This window comes from Euprymna scolopes, chromosome 2 (assembly GCF_053919585.1).
Source record: "Euprymna scolopes isolate OS-2025 chromosome 2, ASM5391958v1, whole genome shotgun sequence".
In the NCBI taxonomy this organism is placed as follows: domain Eukaryota; kingdom Metazoa; phylum Mollusca; class Cephalopoda; order Sepiida; family Sepiolidae; genus Euprymna; species Euprymna scolopes.
Window position 1 is genome coordinate 143,763,481 of NC_136483.1, and position 20,235 is coordinate 143,783,715.

The following is a 20,235-nucleotide window of genomic DNA, read 5'->3' on the forward strand; positions in this document are numbered from 1 at the left end:
TTACGCAGAATCGTTATCACGTTATCGACAGCATATTCCGCTTGTGTTATACAAACTGTCGGAAGGTGCCGAAAGAAAATTTCATGTTTTTTTTTCCTCACAAAAACGTTGGCCAATTTTTAAGGTGCTGTGCTGTTTTTTTTTTTGTTTTTTTTTTTTTTACTCATGTTCACCCCTTACAAAGCATATCGCCACTTAGAAGTAGTGGACTACTATTTGGGGCCATGTCTAGGAAAGATTAACAAGATATTTGTTTATGTTACATTTAAACTTCTGCATATCAGTACAGCCTGGGAAGCAGGCATCAGGAAGGGAATTCCAAAGTCTAGCTGTTTGAGGGAAGAAACTATTAGAATAGAAAGCTTTCTGGCATTTAGGGACAACAACAGTGAAGACATGAGATCTTATTTCTAAGCAGGTTTGTCAGGGATATGCATGTCGAGGGGGTACAAGTGAAACAAGTTCATCAGAACAGATTCCATTAAAATATTTGTAAAACAGACACAATGATGCAACATTGCGGCGATGTGACAGGGGCTGGAGCTTAGTTGATAAAGTGGGACCGATTAGATTGACAACTCTTTTCTGGACTTTATCTAAGAGGGAGAGATTAGTGGTAGATGCACCAGCCCAGATGAGGCAACAATACTCAATGCATGGGTGAATGGTGGCCGTACAGGATACTCTCAGGCATGAGTAGTCTTCTAGTTCGATAGAGGGAACCCACCTTCTTTGCAGCAGCCTTTGCAATGTCCTCTATGTATTTGTTCCAGTTCATATTGCACGCAAATGTTAGGCCGAGGAGTTTGAAGGTAGAATTCACAGATAGGGTGCTATTTATCATGGATGTAGGGGGTTGGAGAGGCGTCTTGTAATTGTTAAAGGAGAGCAGCTTAGTTTTACTAGCATTAAATGTATCAAATTCAACTTCAATCATCACCAACGTTCGCAATAGTAACACATGACTGTAAACGACACTGTCCCTCCTCTCACTCAAGCTTGCTTTTTATGCAGTTTTCACTCTGTCTCATTTGCATGTGTGCCCTCTGTTTTCTCGTGTTTTCTTGCGAGACCACAGTTTCTAAAACACCAGGCGCCATCTTTTTTTCTCTTTTCCCACGCAACACTTCCCTGCGGCAAGTTCACCCCTCCTCCGTCACGCCACCACACACATGCACATCCACACAATGCACAAATACGCGGACACTTGCTACTCTGGTGTGTATTACACTCCCCTCCTGATCTGATGATCACACAGAGTGCACTGCAGGGTTGGTGTCCTAGTCCGCTTACTTCTGCGAAGGGGCACATTCATAGGTTTTGGTTCTGGTTCTGGTTCTGGTTCAGATTTAGATTCAGATTCAGGTTCAGGTTCAGATTCTCTTTCTGGTTCTGGTTTTAGGTTTGGTTCTGGTTTCGGGTTTGGTTCTGATTTCAGGTCTGGTTCTGGTTCTGTTTCTGCCGCGTCAGATGAACTATAATCATCACTCTCTGGTCTGTTGATTTCGTTCATCAGTAGCTCATCACTTGATGATTTATTGCTCTCCTCTGTAGTTGTATAATGCACCTCAGAAGACGGGCGAAGATCGCGCACATGGCGCGGGGTTCTGTCAACTAGGACCGACTGGTGGCTGATCACCCCAGAGATTCATCCTCACTTGAATTTGGTGGTGCACTGGCATGTCTTTTCTGGTTGACTGGCTGTGCAGTGTCAATTTCCTTTAGTCTAACACGGTATAACACGGTATGTGTATATGGCATTGGCCGGCGCTGTTGTAGGTAATTTCCCATCCTTTGGCGTGACATTATACCAATACGTGGCCTCCATAATGGTACATTGCTTTCTGGCAGTAATTCTCTTAATGCTACGATGGCTCCTCTCAGCAATGCCATTCCCTGATGGCCCATGAGCGCATCACAGCCATAGTTGGACGTCCCATTCATCTAACAGCTGGCGAACTTGTTGGCTGCAAAAAGCAGCATCGTTATCTGTCAAGATCTCTTCCAGTGCATCTCGCTCAAAAAAGATGGATGACAAGATGCGAATAACACTTGCCGAGTCCTGTCTAACAATTGATAAGAGTTAGAAAGGGTTTACTACCCGCTGCCACACCTTGATGTCCAATCGTCCTTTTCGCCATTGCTCTGGTGCAAGATCAATAGACTGACATGCTTCACAGTGCCTGACAATCTGCCTGACATCTGCCTTTGTCACTGCTGGGTCCACACGCCTCGCAAAATACACTGTTCTCTTGACACCTGGATGTCCGCTCTGTGCATGAATCTTCTGTATTTGACATGGGCTAATCGCACCAATTACAACTGTGCAAGATCGAACAGTGTGCACCACACTCATCTTCATGGCCCCATATCATCTGTGAGGTACACGGGTTAGTTGGTCGGCACGATTACAATGTGATGTTACCAGCGTTACCCACACTGATAGTCCATACTCAGAGACCAGATTCTTCAGCATGTCTAGCCTTCGCCGAATCAACATCTCGCTGGCTGCCTTAGTGCAGATTCTTGTCCATCCTGAAAACGTGTCAGACACCCAGTGATAGACGCAGAGAGAATCCGTGTACAGGTACAGTTTCTTCGATTACCATTGCAGTGCAAGATTTATTCCCTTTACAACAGCATCCAGCTCTGCTAAGTAGATGTGCTGAGCATCACTCACGGGTCGCAGCCAACATGCGTCTTCAAACACATTCCCTCCTTGCTCTAATGTGACTCCCATGCCAATGAACTAGTGTCAACCCACACATTTATGTGGTCTGCATCAACACACCATTTTCCACGGGCAGAGTCCTCCTTGTTGACTCTTTCCAGAGTCTCAGTTACCATCAGAGTTAGAAGAGCATCATCAAGCACATCGTCCCAACCTGTGGTTACCAAATTCGCTCTGCGTTTGATGACACCCACAGCTACATGGAGCCAGCCACAGGCTGGTAAGTGTCCAACAAGTTTCCCACACCAGAAAAAAACGGTCCGCCTCGTAGCAACGTCAGGAATGCCTGGAATCCTACTGCCACACCTCCAGCGTTAGATGCCATCTTCCTCAGAGACGTCTAATCCCAATACGCGTACTCCATCCCTCAGACGTTCAGGATTCTTGCACTGCAGACCAAACTGTGCCAATTTTTCCCTGACACACGATGCAGATTTTATGTCCTCATTGATGTACACATCGTTAATGTAGGCTGATGTTGCGTCCTCAATAGTCTTTTCTAGAGACAACACCGCATTCACAATGGTCTTCATGATCTGCGGTGCCACATGCGTCTTCAAACACATTCAAACACAAAGCCGAGTCGTGTTAGGCAGTACCTCTAACCCCAAACCACACTGTCTGGAACGGCCACAGCATCTCATCTACTTGCACCTGCAAATAGGCCTTCCGCAGGTCTAATATTGACACATTGGAGCCCTCCTAGCACCATTCCCTCAGTTTGCTGGCGCACACATCAGCATCAGCAGTGTAAGCCTCAATGAACTGGTTGAGCTCACGATAATCCAGCACTGGTCTTATTTTTGACTTGTTATGCTGGATAACCGCCATTGAGGGTATCAGACTCTTGGGTGGACCAAGCTTCTTGGGGTAGGGGATCAGCCATCCATCTCGGATCCATGCCTCAAGCTCTTGCTCGTACTCATCACGAGCCTCGTCAGGTATAGGGTATTCTGCGAGGCGATTCTTTAATTTGGTTGGTGCCCTTCCCTCTGTCCATTTCCATGATGCAGTCCAAGCCTGCTGGTTATAGTCATAGCCCACCTTAAAGTCAGAGTGATCAATGTGGATTGCAGCACACACCGGGTTTTTTAAAAAGCGCATGCTCCGGTCTCTTTCGATGATCACTCCCCCTAGTGCCTTGATAGCATAATAGCCCAGCAGTACATTGAACGCCAGCAAATCCCCTTGCATCACTAACACATTAATTTCCACGGCCACACCAGAGTCTGTGTGGACCTTCACGGTTCCGGCTTCACAGCATGCTTGTGTCTCACCGCCTATTGTGGTGACTTTAATATTCCTTTTAGTCCAGGTCCGACACAATCTGGCACTCATGATGGTATGTGAGTAGCCGGAGTCGAGAAGAGCTGAACAGGGCACTCAGTTCACGTACACAGTTATTGTAGGTTGTGCGTCACTTAGCTCTTGTCTGGGGAGCAGGGTGGCGCTGACATCCTGCCGCCTGACACGTTTCTCACACAGTTTTGGGCTAGGTGCCCTATGCCGCCACATTGGAAACAGTGCAGTCACCCCCGCCATTTGTCAGTGCAGCTTCTTTCAAAATGACCTCGCTGACCACAGCGGTAACATCTTCCATTAGTCGTGGGGCTCAGACTGGGAATCCTCCCGGCCTCGTTCTGGGCTGCCTTTGTTGCCATCACAACTGGTTCCCCCAAGGTCCTCCTCATCTCTGATGATAGCCCGAGCGCGTTCCATCAAGTGCTCTATAGGCGTTGCGGACACACTGGTAGAGGCTCTCAACAATTGCTTAACATGGGTGGGAAGGCCGACCACAAATGCATATGCCAATGTCCTCTCCGACACTCCATTGCCAAACAGCACAGCAAGTTTCTTCAATTCCGCTAAGAACACATCCACGGTTTCTCTCAGCATGAGCTTCCTGGAGGCGAATCTTTCATAAGCCATGCAAGGATCCATTGCAAATGCCTTGTACAGCGCATTTTTTATAGCGGTCACATCAGCCTTCTCGGTGGCACTAAGTTGCTGATACACACTCAGAGCGCCCCCAGCCAATCTCAGGGGAATCACAGTGTGCACTCTCTTTACCTCACAGAGATTGCAGGTCAACTCGACCCTCTCAACACAGTCAAAAACAGATGTGGGCCCATCAAACTCTGGAATCAGTTTCAGATCAAACTTTGAGTCGATCATTTTTCACAGCGATAGCCGAAATAGCTTGTATCGAATTCAACTTCAATCATCACCAACGCTCGCAATAGTAACACAATAACCTCATGACTGTAAACGACACTGTCCCCTCCTCTCACTCAAACTTGCTTTTTATGCCGTTTTCACCCTGTCTCATTTGCATGTATGCCCTCTGTTTTCTCGTGATCTCACGAGACCACAGTTTCTAAAACACCAGGCGCCATCTTTTTTTCTCTTTTCCTACCCAACACTTCCCTGCGGCAAGTCCACCCCTCCTCCGTCACACCACCGCTCGTACGCACATCCACACAATGCACAAATATGTGGACACTTGCTACTCTGGTGAGTATTACATTAAATGTTACCATCTATTTGCGTCCCCATTCCACTATAGTCTGGAGGTCATTTTCTAATAATTCTGCCATTGTCTTAGATTTATGTACATCTGTTCTTCCCTCATGCATATTATAGAGCATTGTATCATCAGCAAATATATCCATCTTGGACACAATATTATCAGGGAGGTCGTTTATGAAGATCAGGAATAATAATGGTCCAAGGATCGACTGCTGAAGCACTCCTGCATTAACGTTATGCTGCTTGGATGTATGTCCGTCAATGACAACTTGTATACTTCTATTGGCTAAGAAGGATCTAATTATATTTTGTATACGTCCAGTTATACCGTACGATTTAATTTTCATTAGCAGCCCTTTATGCCAGATTTTGTCAAAGGTCTGGGATATATCAAGGGCTACAGCCCTGGCTTTACCTGCCTTATCCAGTACATGGTAAATGCGTTCAGAGATGACTGTTAAAATATCTGCAGTAGAACATCATTGCCTGAATCCATACTGTTTGTCAGAGAGAAGATTTGCTTTTACGAGGTGGTGAACTAATACTCAATTAATTAGGGTCTCAAAGATTTTAGCGAAGAGTGGGAGTAGACTAATGGGGTGATAATTGAGGGGGTCTGTTCCTTCACCAGAATTCTTGTACACTGGTACCACAGAGGCCATCTTTCAGCTATTAGGAAAGCAAGATTCAGAAAGGCATTTATTGTAGAGCTGGGAAAGTATGGGGGCTAGCTCGGCTGAACATTTCTTAATTAGTAATGCAGGGATGAGATCAGGCCTTTGAGGTGTCTAAGTTTTTTATGATATTGCAGACATGAAAAGAGGTGATTTTTATATCATCTAATGTGGTTTCAGTCTGCATAGGAAAATTTGGGAGGGAATTGTTTGTTGGCTCTAAGGTGGAGTTGGAGGCGAATCGCCGGGCAAGCAGTTCTGCCTTCTCTATTGTCGTGCATGCAACTGTCTGGTTGTTGCTCAATGGGGGAATTACTGATTGTCCTTTATTCATTACACTAATATAGATTTTCCAGAAATCACGAGTTCCTATCTTTTGCGATCCAATGCGTTCCCTGATTATTTCAGCATGCTTTCTTTTGGCTGTTGCTATTTCTCTCTTACAATGATTTCTAGCATCTATGAATTTTTGCCTCTTTGTATTTGACTTATGACGTACAAACCGGCAGAATGCAAGCTGTCTTTGTGCAATGGCAGCTGCACAATCTGCAGTGAACTAGGGGGTGGGTGAGTGGGGCTTGCTATAATACTTCCGTGTGGGAACATGTGCTCCAATGCCTACTTTGCACCATTCAGTTGTCTCATTGGCACACTGTTTAGCAGGAAGAGAGAAGATATTGGCCCATGGGGCATCTCGGATATATTCTCTAAGGGCTTCCCAGTCAGCCCTGTTGTAGTAGCAATGGTTCCTCACCTTAAGGTTGGGATTTAAATGTGATGTCAACTGATACCACTATGTGGTCTGTGTTTACAAGTGGACTGTGGGCATTAGTCACACACTCCTCAGGTAGTATGGTGAGAAATAAGTATATTTGTTTACGCACCGTGGTGAAATAATCACGTTAAAAAGTCATTCTTAACATGGGCCACTTAAATTTTTTTTAACTATTCTATACTTAGACCTATCAATTTAATAAATGAAAAATACCATTAAAAAATTAAATAAACAAAAGATACCGTTGGTCCGTTTGCCAATTGTTGACTGCAGGGATTTCATTTGTTAAATGTTTTAATATCTCCGAGCTGTTTACGCAACCTACCCGGAATATATCGACGATAACATGGCTCCTGTTGTGCATAAGTACCCTTCTTTATCGATCATTATATCGATATTAGAAATAACCCTATGTATCAATTTAAAAAGTGTTAAATTGTGTTTTCTTTATTAATAATAAACTAAAAGATTTTAACGGCAATATGTTAGTCATTTCAGTAGGCACTGCCAACTGAATGTGAAGAATTATAAAAAAAGGAGCGCATGATTCTGTGACGTCAGACTTGTGTTAACTATACAAACTATGGAAAAGCAGAAGCGACTTAATGATTTTTTAAAACCTTAGTTTATCTTTTTCAAACTGCAATTAATAATTAATCTTTGTTATAATTTTGGTTTTAAGATTTACAGTTTAATGATTAATAATATTATAAACATTTGTATTAGTCCTCGCGCAAAAGCGCAGGACACAAAATGTTTTAAATAATAATAATAATAGAATAACAATAACAAAGTCTTTTGCTAGTGAGGACTACTATTGAGCGTAACCAGTTATACACTCCTTTTGAAATTTTCATCTCTATTTTTTTCGTTATCTACTGAATATTTTTGATGAAACCTATATGAAATATGTTCCTTATTAAATTGTAAAGATTTTCTATTCTGAAAGAACTTTAAAAAAATTAATCTAAAAAAGTTATTTTAAAGTTTTTGTTAAAAAAAATTCAGATTTTCTTATTATTCAGACATGTATGACAAAGAGAGAGTTGCAAAAAAGAGTTGTGGAGTGAGGAGAATTACAAACTGAAACAGAGAGAATATTCAAACCTGTAATAATACAAAGACGGGGTTGCAAAAATGAGTTGTGGTGTGAGGAGAAATACAATCTGAAATAGAGAGTAGGAGAGTTTTTATAAATACATACAAAATCACATTCATCTTTTTTTTAAAATCCAAATTAATAAATTAAATAAAATATAATCTTAAAAAGATAGGATACAAGTTAGAAAAGCATTTCATCCAAGGCATGAAAATTGTTAAACAAAATGTTTTTACTATAGGCTTTAAAAATAAAGGTACAAGATTCAATTTGAAATTTATTTATCTTCAAAGTGCACTTTTATACATTTTACAAAGTAAGGTATTAAATTTGCATACCTTACTTTGTAAAATTTATAAAAATACACTTTGAAGATAAATAAATTTCAAATTGAATCTTGTACCTTTATTTTTAAAGCCTATAGTAAAAACATTTTGTTTAACAATTTTCATGCCTTGGATGAAATGCTTTTCTAACTTGTATTAAATATGAAATACGGTTTTACTGAATGTTCATGTTCGGCTTCCATACTTTTGTTCCGTAAAAAGAGCTAATGAGAGGGGGGGGGCTACAAAATACTTAATATTTGTGCAATAATATTTTCAAATCGGTTTTAATATGACGCTAAAATAGCTGACAAGAGCTGTGGTTATATGACAACTTTATATTTAAAAAAAAATTTAAACACAATTAATTAAAAATCTTTGTTGTAGCAGAACATTTTGAAATAATGGAATTTTAATCGTTTTAATCTTTTAGAAATTAATTAATTTTTAGGAAGTTTCTTTTTCTTACCAATTCAACTGATTATAGTGTATATTAATTAGAAAAAACGCTATAAAAAAACAGAACAATGATATTATATTTATATCATTTTTTTTTAAATTGCAACTTCAAGGTAAGATTTTGTTTAATATGTGTATTTAAATTTTAAAAAAATAAATATTTTTTACTTAGTTGAACTCTTATGGTTCATAATAAATAGAAATTTCGATAGATTTAAATATATTTTGTTCAAATTTCGAAAAAATAAATAGGGGGGGGGCACGCACTAAAAAAAAAAAATTTCCTCTCGTATATTTTACGGAAACTGCATTTTATATGTAATTTCATTCTAAAATGGATAAGTATAAAAAATTTCACGAAAATCTGACCATTAGTTGATTTTTGCTAGAGTTATTAATCACGGGCATGTTTTCACGTTCAAAATGCTTACAATACATGGGAACGTTATTTTAAAGCGCCAATTATGTAAACACGATTTTCGTCTTGCAATTTTTTTATTTTCGTACGATGAAAAAATTAAAAAAAAATTATTACTAGTTTATTTTGCCCCTCTTCTTTTAAATGGTACAAAAGTTATATTGATAATATTAACTTAATAAAGTTACATCGTTTTACATATGGGGGGGGGTAATTCTGTGGTGACTTTTGGAGGTGCCTACGTTTCAGCATTTCATGATAATAAATATACAATTTTTTAGTTACTGCATAATTCTTTTTGTATAAATATAGTATATAAGAATGTTAAACAAACATAGGTGTCAAAGTAAAGGGGTTTCCTTTTTATTTGACCAAAGACTTTAATCATTAAATAATAACGAAACAACAACAAAGTGCGTTGCGGTATGAGATTGAACTGACAGGGCAGATAACTCAGATTTCGCTCTTTGCAAATAAAAAAAAAAGTGTCTCGTTAAACTTCTTTTTTTTTTAATTGAAATATTTTTTGCACTCACTATATTTATTTGAATTTTTATCGAAAATAAGCTGTTAAAATATATCAGAATATTAAAAAACAGTAGTTACTAAATTGGATAACGTCTGCAACGTGACCTTGTCTTTTTCGTTAACGAAGCAGCCAACGGATGACGTATGTTTGGTCTTTTTTTCATGCTCCCCTCGTCTAGGTTGTTGGATCCGACAGAGAAGTCATTCGTCCGTTTTTTTTTCACTTAGGTTTTTCTTGGGACCTACCAGCCTCTTATGGTCATTTAACACGGCAGGTCAAAGCTAAAAAATGGGGAGTAAGTATCGAGACTGGTATTTAAAGACTGGATTTATTATTATGTTTAAAAAAATTTCTCAGTGATAAATATAATCGCCGGCAATATGGTTGTTAATGCTTACGTGGCTTTATAAGCGGTTTGTCATATTAACAAGATTTAAAAACGACACATTTACATAAGAAACCCTTAGTGTTTTATTTTATGGTTATTATAGATTATTTATTATATCTAAATTGTAAAAAAGTATATTCGATTTTGTGTAACGTCGATATTTTTGTTTAATTTCGAATCATTTTTAAGTGCCACTTTTTTTAATACTAAAAATAAAAAACAAAAAACATACACTCCTTTTTTTTCTGTTTATCGGATTATTTTAGCCGAAATTGATTCCCGATTTTTAATTGAAATAATAAAATATTTATCTAATATAAACATTTTTTTTCTTTTTTACAGTCAAGTTTCTTGAGTTCGTGAAACCGTTTTGTGCAGTATTACCAGAAATCTCCAAACCGGACAGAAAAGTAAGTTTTTGTTTTCAAATTCGCATTTTTTCCTATTTAAAAGAAAGTATTTATTCAGAATACGTGCTATTTTAAAAATTTTATTTTAATTTTTTAGATGTGATTTTATAGTTAAATATTTTACAGCATTTTTGTTTATAAAATTGTTAGGTGAAAGTACAGATTAGTTACAAAATGCCCTCACCTCCCCATGTTAAGAATGGGTTTCTAAATGTTATTTCAACACATCCTTAATCTACATAATTATCAAAAATATTTTAAAATATCCTCATACTAAGAAAAATATAAACAAAAATTAATGTTTAAGAATTGAATTACAATCAAGCGATTTTATTTTCATTCCTGTAAATTTTACAAAAAATGTTTGTATTTATTTTATATAATAGTTATTTCTTAGTGATAAATTGAATACGTAAGTATAAATCAAATTGTTTTAATTTTATTTTACTTCAGGTGTATAAGATTAAATATAAGAATAAAATGGCAATTTTATAGAATTGCTCTTGTTTCCAATCAACTGTTTATTTTATTTTGGTACAATTTAAGAAATAGGTACCCAATAAAATTCCGGTAAACTTTTACGATGTACCCCGGCCCAGCGTATTATAAACACCCCAACCACCCCATGTTAAGAACGGCTTTCGGAATAAACGCCCCCAACCTCTGAAGCCGTTCTTAATATGGGGAGGTTGGGAGGTGTTTATTCCGAAAGCCGTTCTTAACATGGAGTGGTTTGGGGTGTTTATACTACGCTCGCTGGGGCACGTCGTAAAAATTTATCAAAATTTCAGTACTTACTTACAGAATAACAAACACTACGCAATACTCATCGAACTGTTTTTTTTTTTTTAACTCTAAATGTTAGTTTTCAAAGTCGGTTTAGTTCAGTTCGTATTGTGTAAAAGCACCATTTCTCCCCCCCCCCGTTCGTAATCAGGATTGTTTACGTCACGCCTACAAATTTCTGGATACCTATTCCTAAAAAGCACCATTTATTATTTTAAGGAGTAGAAATCCTGGTATTTATGCAGAATACCGATCATAATATTTTTCATCTTTACGTTGAAGCCAATTTTTACGGTATCTTTTCATTAAATTGTTAGGTGAAAGTACAGAATAGTTTAAAAAGGCACATCCTCACCATTTTAAGAGTGGGTGTCCAAATAATGTTATTTCAGCACGATCCGTATTCTGCATAAGTACCGAATCCATATTAGTATAATGATTTGATTAAAAAAACTTTTTTGGTTTCAACTTTTCCATTTTTATTCGTATTGTTTAAATGATTTAAAATTTCCTAACGCATTATTTATCCATGCTTGTGTAATGTTTCTAAAGTTTCTAAACTATTTAAAAGAATAAACAAACAGCTGATCGTTTTCAAATACTAAACCCTGGATAAATATTGGTAAAAAAAAATGTTATCACTTTTACAAGAATATTCTGAAAAATAAATAATAAAATAAACCTTCAGGTGGGAAGATATCCAAAAAATGAAAATAATTAAATTTCAACAAGGGTCGTTGATAATGCTCAATCATAAGAAAGTTATATTTTTTATTTTTTATGTATTTTGAGAGGAAATTTATAATCTGGATTGTTATTTAGGTTTTAATGAATTTTTTTTTTCTAATTTTCAGATCCAGTTTCGAGAAAAAGTGTTATGGACTGCAATCACTCTTTTCATCTTTCTTGTTTGTTGTCAGGTAAAATAAAATTTCTTATTCTGAGTCTTTTATAGTTTTTTACCATATGTTATGGAAAAAAATGTCAATGTAACTTAATTTACTATGATTAAATGGGGCGTTTTAAGATAGTCGACAGATCATTTTTTTTTAATGTGTCGTTTTAAACAAAAAAAAATCTTTCGTACTTGATTGTCACGTCGAAAATAGTAATATATAAAAAAAATTACGATAAGTCATTGTTAAAGTAATTTTTACGAAAAATTGAGTAAAATTGCATTTTACTTACACAAAGTAGACAATGAAGAGTTCACACACGGAATATAACTCAGAACTAATATTTTAGATTACTCATGGCTGCAATATTTGCTGTCTATAGCGATAGACATTTTTATTTTTTTACTGAAAACAATAGTCGATGAATTTTCATAATTTTTGGATATATTGCTATTTTCGACATAGCTACTAAGTACGTAATGTTTTTGCTTAAAACAACATATTTAAAAAAAAATCGACTTGTCAACTTTATTTTAACAAGCATCGAATAATCTACACTTATTAAATACGATCTTTTAACAGTATTTTTAACGTGGACCAAAAACTGGACTATCGATTAAATCGCAAAAGAATCGTATTTACTCTTTCTTTCCCTTAACAAAAAAGACCACATGAATCTATTCTTTGATATGACTGGGGCGCATGAGGAAATTTAGTTTTAGAAGCACACCTGCACGAGACTTTTAAACCTTCATGAAATCCAGAAATTACTCCATAAGTTTAAAGGTTTTAAAAATTACTGATTTTGAAGGTTGCAAGTAAACACATTGGCCATTTTTTATTTTTCGTAATTATTCGAAAGTAATGCGATTACCAGTTTATAATTTTAGTTAATATAAAAACAAAATCTATTTAAAACTAATAATAAAAAACCTTATGTCAGTTTAATCAAAATTAGTTTTTACTGCAAGTTTTAAAGTTCCTCTCCCCACAAGAACAATTATTAAACACATGCCGGTTTCTAATATAACTATTTACTTTGCCTCCCCACGAGGGCAGAGTTAGACACCAGGATCGTATTTTAATGTAGGGGAAATATAGATCTCTTAAAAGGTGGGGGAAGGGGGCTTTGAAGAATTTCTACTTCATTGATGGAAAGGAAGTAATAGAGAAACAGATAGTACACTTTGCTCCTGGCACCCCAAATTGTTCTAAATTACCCCCCCCCCCCTTTTTTTTTTTTTTTTTTTTTTTTTGAAAGGGTAGGGTTTACCTGCTACCCATTTGCAGGAAGATTACACGTGGAGTAAAAAAAAAAAAAAAAAAAATCAGCACTCCACATTCCACCCCGAAGAATGTGTACAAAAAATAGCCGAAAATGAAATCTTCATTCTCGGGTAGGGATGATGCGCAACAACATGTGAAGACCCCTATGAGCTTCCTACAATCGAATCGTACCTCATTCAGTCTTTCAACACGGAATTCGAATACGCCATCATTTATCCCCCCCCCTCCTCCTATCTCGGGGTTAGTATGAGAAAAGGGTGGTGGTGGTGGTGTTGTACTCTTCTTCTGTAAATAAAAATAAGTCGAACGTTGCCTTTTTTAAACTGACACGTGTTGGTTTTCGTGTCTTACTGCTGCTGCTGCTTAAGATGCTTCACGTCGCCTTTCCCTTATTTTCTGTCTTTTTTTTTTTTTTTTTTTTTTTTGCCAAATCTGGTTATTATACCAACTCTATCCCCTTCCAAAATTTTCTTTTATTAAAAGAATATTTAATATTTATTGTCCGCTTTTGTAATTTAAAAATTTCCATTCCCTCGTGATATTAAACGGTTATCACTCATCGACAAGTCCAGCTGTTTTTCTACGACTTGATTTACGTTTTATTTTCATTTTGTTTTTACACATGAAATGCGTGCTCAAATGAACCATAATATTTGACTTTTCCAGTTTAAAGCGTTTGAAAATATTTTCGAAAAGTCATGAAGTAAACACATCAGCTATTATAACAAAAAAACAGTATTAAATTTTGCAAAATCTGGTGTTTCTTGCATATATGTAACAACATTCATTTTTTTTTTTTTTTTTTTAAATTGAAATAAAAATGACAAAAGAATGTTAAAATTCCTATTAAAAAAAAGGAATAACTATGGACTGTATTTTGTTTCTAAGAACCTTATACAGGCAACTTTGATAAAATTAAAATATTCCATTTGTCGTTTAATCTTTAAAAACTTTAAAATTTGGAAACCCTTCATAGTAATCTCTATTATGGCTTATGTGCTCATGAAACCAAAAGACTTTACGCGCACCTCTGTCGTATTGAAGAACCGCATACCCAAAATTAAACTTTAAAAAAAGTTCGATCTCTTTATATTGGACGTTGAACGATCAACGTTAATCTTTAGTAACACGTGTCTTTTGGAGTGCCCCCTTCCTCCCTCACTTTTATCCTTTATCTTTGCAGAATTAAAAAAATTTTTTATTGTTGCTCGACTTTTGTTACATAAAGAAAATTATTTTAGTTTTAATGTAATAATGTATATTTAAATAAGTATATGGGTTAATGATTGTCGGATAAAACACCGTGATGGTGGAAATTGGGTAGAAATTATTTAAAAGGGCCGTTCAACAAGAATTTGTTTACACTGAACCTGAAAACGACCATGTTATACTCAGATGGGAAGCAGCTCTGCCGTATTGTGTTCCACAGATGAGCAGTTCTATAAAAAAAAAAAAAAACCTCTGCTCATGGAATATTCGTTTAGTTTAAGGCACAGGTCAAATTAATTTCTTAAAGCCTTCCAACACGTGTCAGCATGTGAAACGGATGTTAAACCGAATATGGTGATGACTGATCAGTTTCAGTTTTAATACTCTTTTAAGTGATAATCTTTTAAAAATGAATTTAATATAAACAAGTGAAGCATGCATGGTCCCCCATGAATGCACAGTAAACGAGGCATAAAAAAATGACTAAGTTCAACATTGCCCCCCCCCCGCCCATTTAGCCCCAAAAGTCCCCATATTTAAATTTGAGTTCAGCACCATGCAAAACTGCTAAATAGAAATACACAGAAAATTTTGGGCAAATATGATAAAATAGTCCGAAAAATGGAGTGTTTTTATTAGCCCTAAAAGAGCCCTTGGGGTACACCTGAAAGTTATCGCGAAGTATAGACAAAAAAAATTATATAGAAATCAGTTAGTTACTACTTTTCAGAAAGTTTTATAAAAATCCAAGCATCACTTTTTTTTTTTTTTTTTTTTTTTAAGCACAAAAGTGTCAATTTTAGCCATTTTAACTCGAAAGGCACCCCTAGGGGTTTCCCTGGAAAATCGTTCTGTTTTTTACTCATAGCATGTTTAATGTTTGTGCAAAATTTCAAAACGATTCCAAGTCGTAGTTATTGAGGAAAGTGCGAACAGACAAGGGTGAATTCACAGGTCCACCCTCCTTTTGTCGGGACCAAAAACATTTTTTGCTTATAGAGTATCCAAGTCTGAGTGGGGGGGGATGCACCGAACATTCACAGGAAATCCTCAGTCGCTTGTAATTTAATATTCTCTTGACACTTAGAGGAAACCGATTCAATCTGTCTAGGGTGAATGTCATGCAACAAAAATCCTGGATCAAAGCAAACCTTTCAGATTCAACTGAATCTAAGAGTTAAATTTTAGTACGTTCAAGCAATTAAGGATACCTCATAGTGGTATTGTCGTGTCTGCATGAGTGAAAGCATTCGATTTGCTGATGGAGCTCTTGAGTACTTCCTAGCCCAACAGGCTGAATTTATTGCATGGTTTGAGACTTAGATTATCAGTCCATATCTAATCAAATTTTCACTATATAATATCACCCACAACGCACATACTCTTACGAACCTAATTGAGCTCTCTGTATTTAGGAAGAATAAAACTATTTGCCTCCCTTTATAATCTAGAGGTTTATCATACTAGCAATACACATGAAAAAATTGAAATAGCTTGAAATATTTCAATATTGGTATGCATAGAAAGAGCTTGATGAGCTAAGAAAATCTTTTTAAATTTTTAAAATCTGATTAAAATTAAGGAAGTTATGGCTATTTTTGTACACGTTTGGATATTTTTCCCTCTTTAAGACCATATGCGTTTCGTCACATTTTTTACACTACTTTTTCAGTAAAAATGTCATATCTTTGTTAAAACACAAGACTAAGAAATGAAATTTACCATATGTGTATTTTTGTACAAGGAATCAGAATATGCAACTGAAAATCTCCCAAAGTTTATGGTTTCCAAATAATCTGCAGTAAATGTGCATAAATATGCAGCAATTCCTTAAAAATGCCATGTATCCATAAACAGAAAAGAAGTTGGAGAACTCAAAGTTGAATTGTAATGTGCTTTATGTACAAAAAACTAATCTAAACATAAGACCATTTAAAAATGAATATATTGCAATATTTCTTTGGTATTATTGTAGATTAACACCTTCTGTTTAACCCCACTCAACTCCTTCTGACCACCCCTCCAAAATGTGATTCTACCTTTTTAGGAAATTATGTATAAAATGCCATGAAAAACTTTAATGAAAGATAAACAAATTATTTTAGAATTGAATGTAAAATAATTTCCTATTACAGGTCATTCTAGCATTTTAGGGCAGTTAACTGTTTTTTTTTTTTCTATGGGAAAATATGCATGCTTTTTTTTTTTTTTTTTTTTTTTTTAAGATGATTATGTGTAGTTTTAAGAGGGTTTCTATGCAATGAGAATATGGGGAGGGTTGCCATTCGGACTTTGAATTAATTGTAGGGCTAAGGAAAATTATGTGTGAACATACTGAAAACTTGACAGAGACAAAGCTAACAAAAACAATATTAGAGGGGGGAGCGGTTCGTTTCACAAAAATTTAATGTAAAATAATTCATTTCCTGGCCATTCTAGCATTTTAGGACAGTTAACCAATTTATTTTTATGTGTATTTTTCTTTAAGGAAGGATCTATTTTTTGTTTGTTTGTTTTAGATGTTTGTATGTGGCTTACAGAGGTATTTTGTTGGGGGGGCTTGCCACTCGAACTTAGTGTTATTGTTAGGGTTAAAGAGTGTTTTAGGAGGAGACTTGCCACACATAATTTGTATTAGAGGTGAAGTTAAGAGAGCTTTTTTTCAAAGAGAGCGTTCAAAAATTTGTTGATTTCTATTTTCGAGGTTGAAGGTGTTAATTCCATAGGCCGTTTATACTACGCTGGAGCAGGTTGTAAGAATATATTTCGCTTAATAAGTAGAAAAAAAAATAACGAAATAAAAAGCTTCCTAATTGTAGTTTGATGTGTTTTCTAACTGCTTTTAAAATTTCAAGAATATTGATATAGATTTTGAGGGTTTGTATTACTATACACATAGATTCGAAAAAGTTGTCAAAAAAACAAATATATAACAAATAAATGTTATCAAAAGCAAGTTACTTTTCTACCTAACTGGATAATTTTTTAGTGTTTTTATTTAATGTAACATGTTTATTCAGTTTGAAAACGGTGTTTACCGATGTTTTGGAAAATTCAAAATGGTGCCCGACTCTCTTGAAACGGTAAGTTTGGGGAAAAGAGTTAAAAATAAAAAAGTAGACAAAATACTGCTAGAAACTCGCTCAATATATGTTACCGTGACGTAGGCTGACATATATTTGGCGAGTTTTTAACATTATTTTGTATAGTTTTTTTTATTTTTAACTCCTTTTCTCAAACTTACCGTGTCAAAGAGAGTCGGGTCGGGCGCCATTTTTAATTTTCCAATACATCGGTAAACACTGTATGTTTTTCGAGCTGAATAAACATGTTACATTGAATAAAAACACAAAAAATATATCCAGTTTGGTAGAAAAGTAACTTATTTTGCCTTTGATAACATTTATTTGTTATATATTTGTTTTTTGACAACTTTTTCGAATCTTTGTATAAACGAGATTTTGATACTTATTTTGATTTTGAAAAAAAAAACATCTGTGGCTGTTCGCAGTAAAACATTGTTTTAATTCGTTGTTCAAAACTAATTTAAAGAATAAAAGTGCATGCAAGCTATATATCTACAAAAGTTTGTTTTTTTAACCATGTTTTTAAATTTGACAAGCAATGTGAGAAATTGCAACAGATTCATAATGCCGAATTGGTTAGGATTGTTGTTATTATACATTCTGAAAACCGAATAGTTCTAAACTAATGTTATTCTGATAACAAAATAGCTCTCATTAAACATATAAGAACATTTATATTCATATTTTCATGTTTTTCTTAATTCGTTCTTGAATAAAAATTAAAGAACGCGTGTTTATACACTGCTATGGCTGATTCTACAGGCTGGAGCTGCTGCTGCTTCTAGTAATACTAACTTCATTTGACCAAATTCGAGAAATAGAAACAATTTTTTTTTTCGGGTAGGTCCTTTTAAATTATCAATTACCGCGGTCCTACTCAACATAAAATAATACTTTTAATTGATAAAGATAGTAAAAAGATTGATTTACTTACTACTGGGTGTCCGAAGAATTTTTTTTTCAAAATGTTCAATACTCGTCATATTAAATTCTTATTTTTAACACAACAAAAAAAGAAATGGTCAAAAATATTTCAGACACTTGACAGTATTAAGATTAACACCTCTTCTAATTGGTTCCCAAATTTCATGACGAAATTCTTCATACAATCACGGTACGGACCTTTAGAAAACAGGGGGGGGGGTCATTACAAAACCTTACCGAAAACGCCATTTTATGACGTTCACATTTTTATCACTTTATTTGCTTAAAACTCTTAAAATATATAATGTACATTCATATTTATTAATTCATTTGAAAGTATATTCATTTCCGAACAAAACAGTAGTAATTTGAAGACTTGAAGTGCTTTGGTTTAAAAAATATGGCTATTTTAGTAGAACTACCTTGAAATCTGTAATTATCCAAAGCGTTTTTTCGTCCGCGTGTATTACTAATCATACTGGGGATGGATAGAATTCCTCAGGGTTTTGTTAAAAAAAAACAAATCTGGTAGAGGCAGCCTGTTGGTCTTGTATGGAAATCTTCTAGTGATGGTGATTTTCATACAAATACCTGCTTCTATTTTGTCATGAGCCAGGACGGAAGTTGTAATACTTGGAAAACTCATGAGAATGCTAGTCTAATTGGAGATAGCAAGACCTAAAAAGTATATAATATCTTGTAAGGTTTGGTTGGATGTAGGAATATCACTGCAGGATAAATTCAAGCGGTGGTTACTTTTAATGCATCTAAAACCAAGGTCCTATCTTTACATCATCACTGCTCTGATCCTCATCTGGCATCAATTGAAATGAATTTGGGGAGGCTCCATGTTTTGACAAGCTTCTGGGCTTAACCTTTACTCTTGATCTGAAATGGAACTCCTGCATCAAATCCATTGCCAAGGCTGCTGGAAAAATGGTAGGATCCTTCTACCGCTCCAGTGGATATTTCGCTCCTGGTGCGATTCTCTACCTATATAAAAGCCAGGTACAGCCAATGATGGAGTACTGTTGCCACAATTGGGCAGGAGTTACTAGAAGCAGCTTATCCTGCCTTGGCAGAGTTCAAAATAGACTTTGTAGCTTAGTGGGGATACCTTTTTCTCTTCCCTGCAACCTCTTTCTCACAGAAGAGATGTTGCGAGCTTGTCTCTGCTTTATCGTTATTTTCATGGCAAGTGCTCATCTGAGATTTGATCTATGATCCCTCTCGCCAAACTTTCACAAAAAACACTCGTCTAGCCAAAACCACTATCAATAATTTCCCACATTATTTATCTGCGCCTAAACCTAAATGCAGATTCCATGGACAAAGCTTCTTTCTTAGAACTGCACACCTGTTGAACTCTCTTCTGTTTGCCTTCTTTCCATCTGACTACAATTTGATTGTCTTCAAGTCCAATGTAAACAAGTTCTTGATGAACGGTTCCCCTAAGTAATTAAAGTTACAAAATTTCCACTATTTATGATTAATCCCATTGACTAATGTATACCCATTAACCCTTATCCTTGAGTGGCCTCCGGGTCTTGATAAGTGGCAACTCCTTTGTAAAAAAAAAAAAAAAAAACTTCCTGTAAAGTACAGTGCAATAATTATAAGAGAATGTGACAAAAATAAATGATTTTTCGGGGATTTATTTCAACCACGTTAAGCATCATGAATTTTTTTTTTTTTGTTCATTTCCTATT

General features: G+C 35.7%; 1 protein-coding gene across 1 annotated transcript in view; it reads left to right on the forward strand.

The window, feature by feature from the left end:
• The first annotated feature begins 9,453 nt into the window (after positions 1–9,453).
• Positions 9,454–20,235, forward strand: part of LOC145297004 (protein transport protein Sec61 subunit alpha) — a 49,147-nt gene continuing 38,365 nt past the window's right edge. The window contains exons 1-3 of the mRNA XM_080143226.1: positions 9,454–9,835; positions 10,271–10,338; positions 11,979–12,044. Coding sequence (XP_079999352.1) covers positions 9,829–9,835; positions 10,271–10,338; positions 11,979–12,044 — 141 coding nt within the window. The 5' untranslated portion in view covers positions 9,454–9,828. The remainder of the gene's footprint in view (positions 9,836–10,270; positions 10,339–11,978; positions 12,045–20,235) is intronic.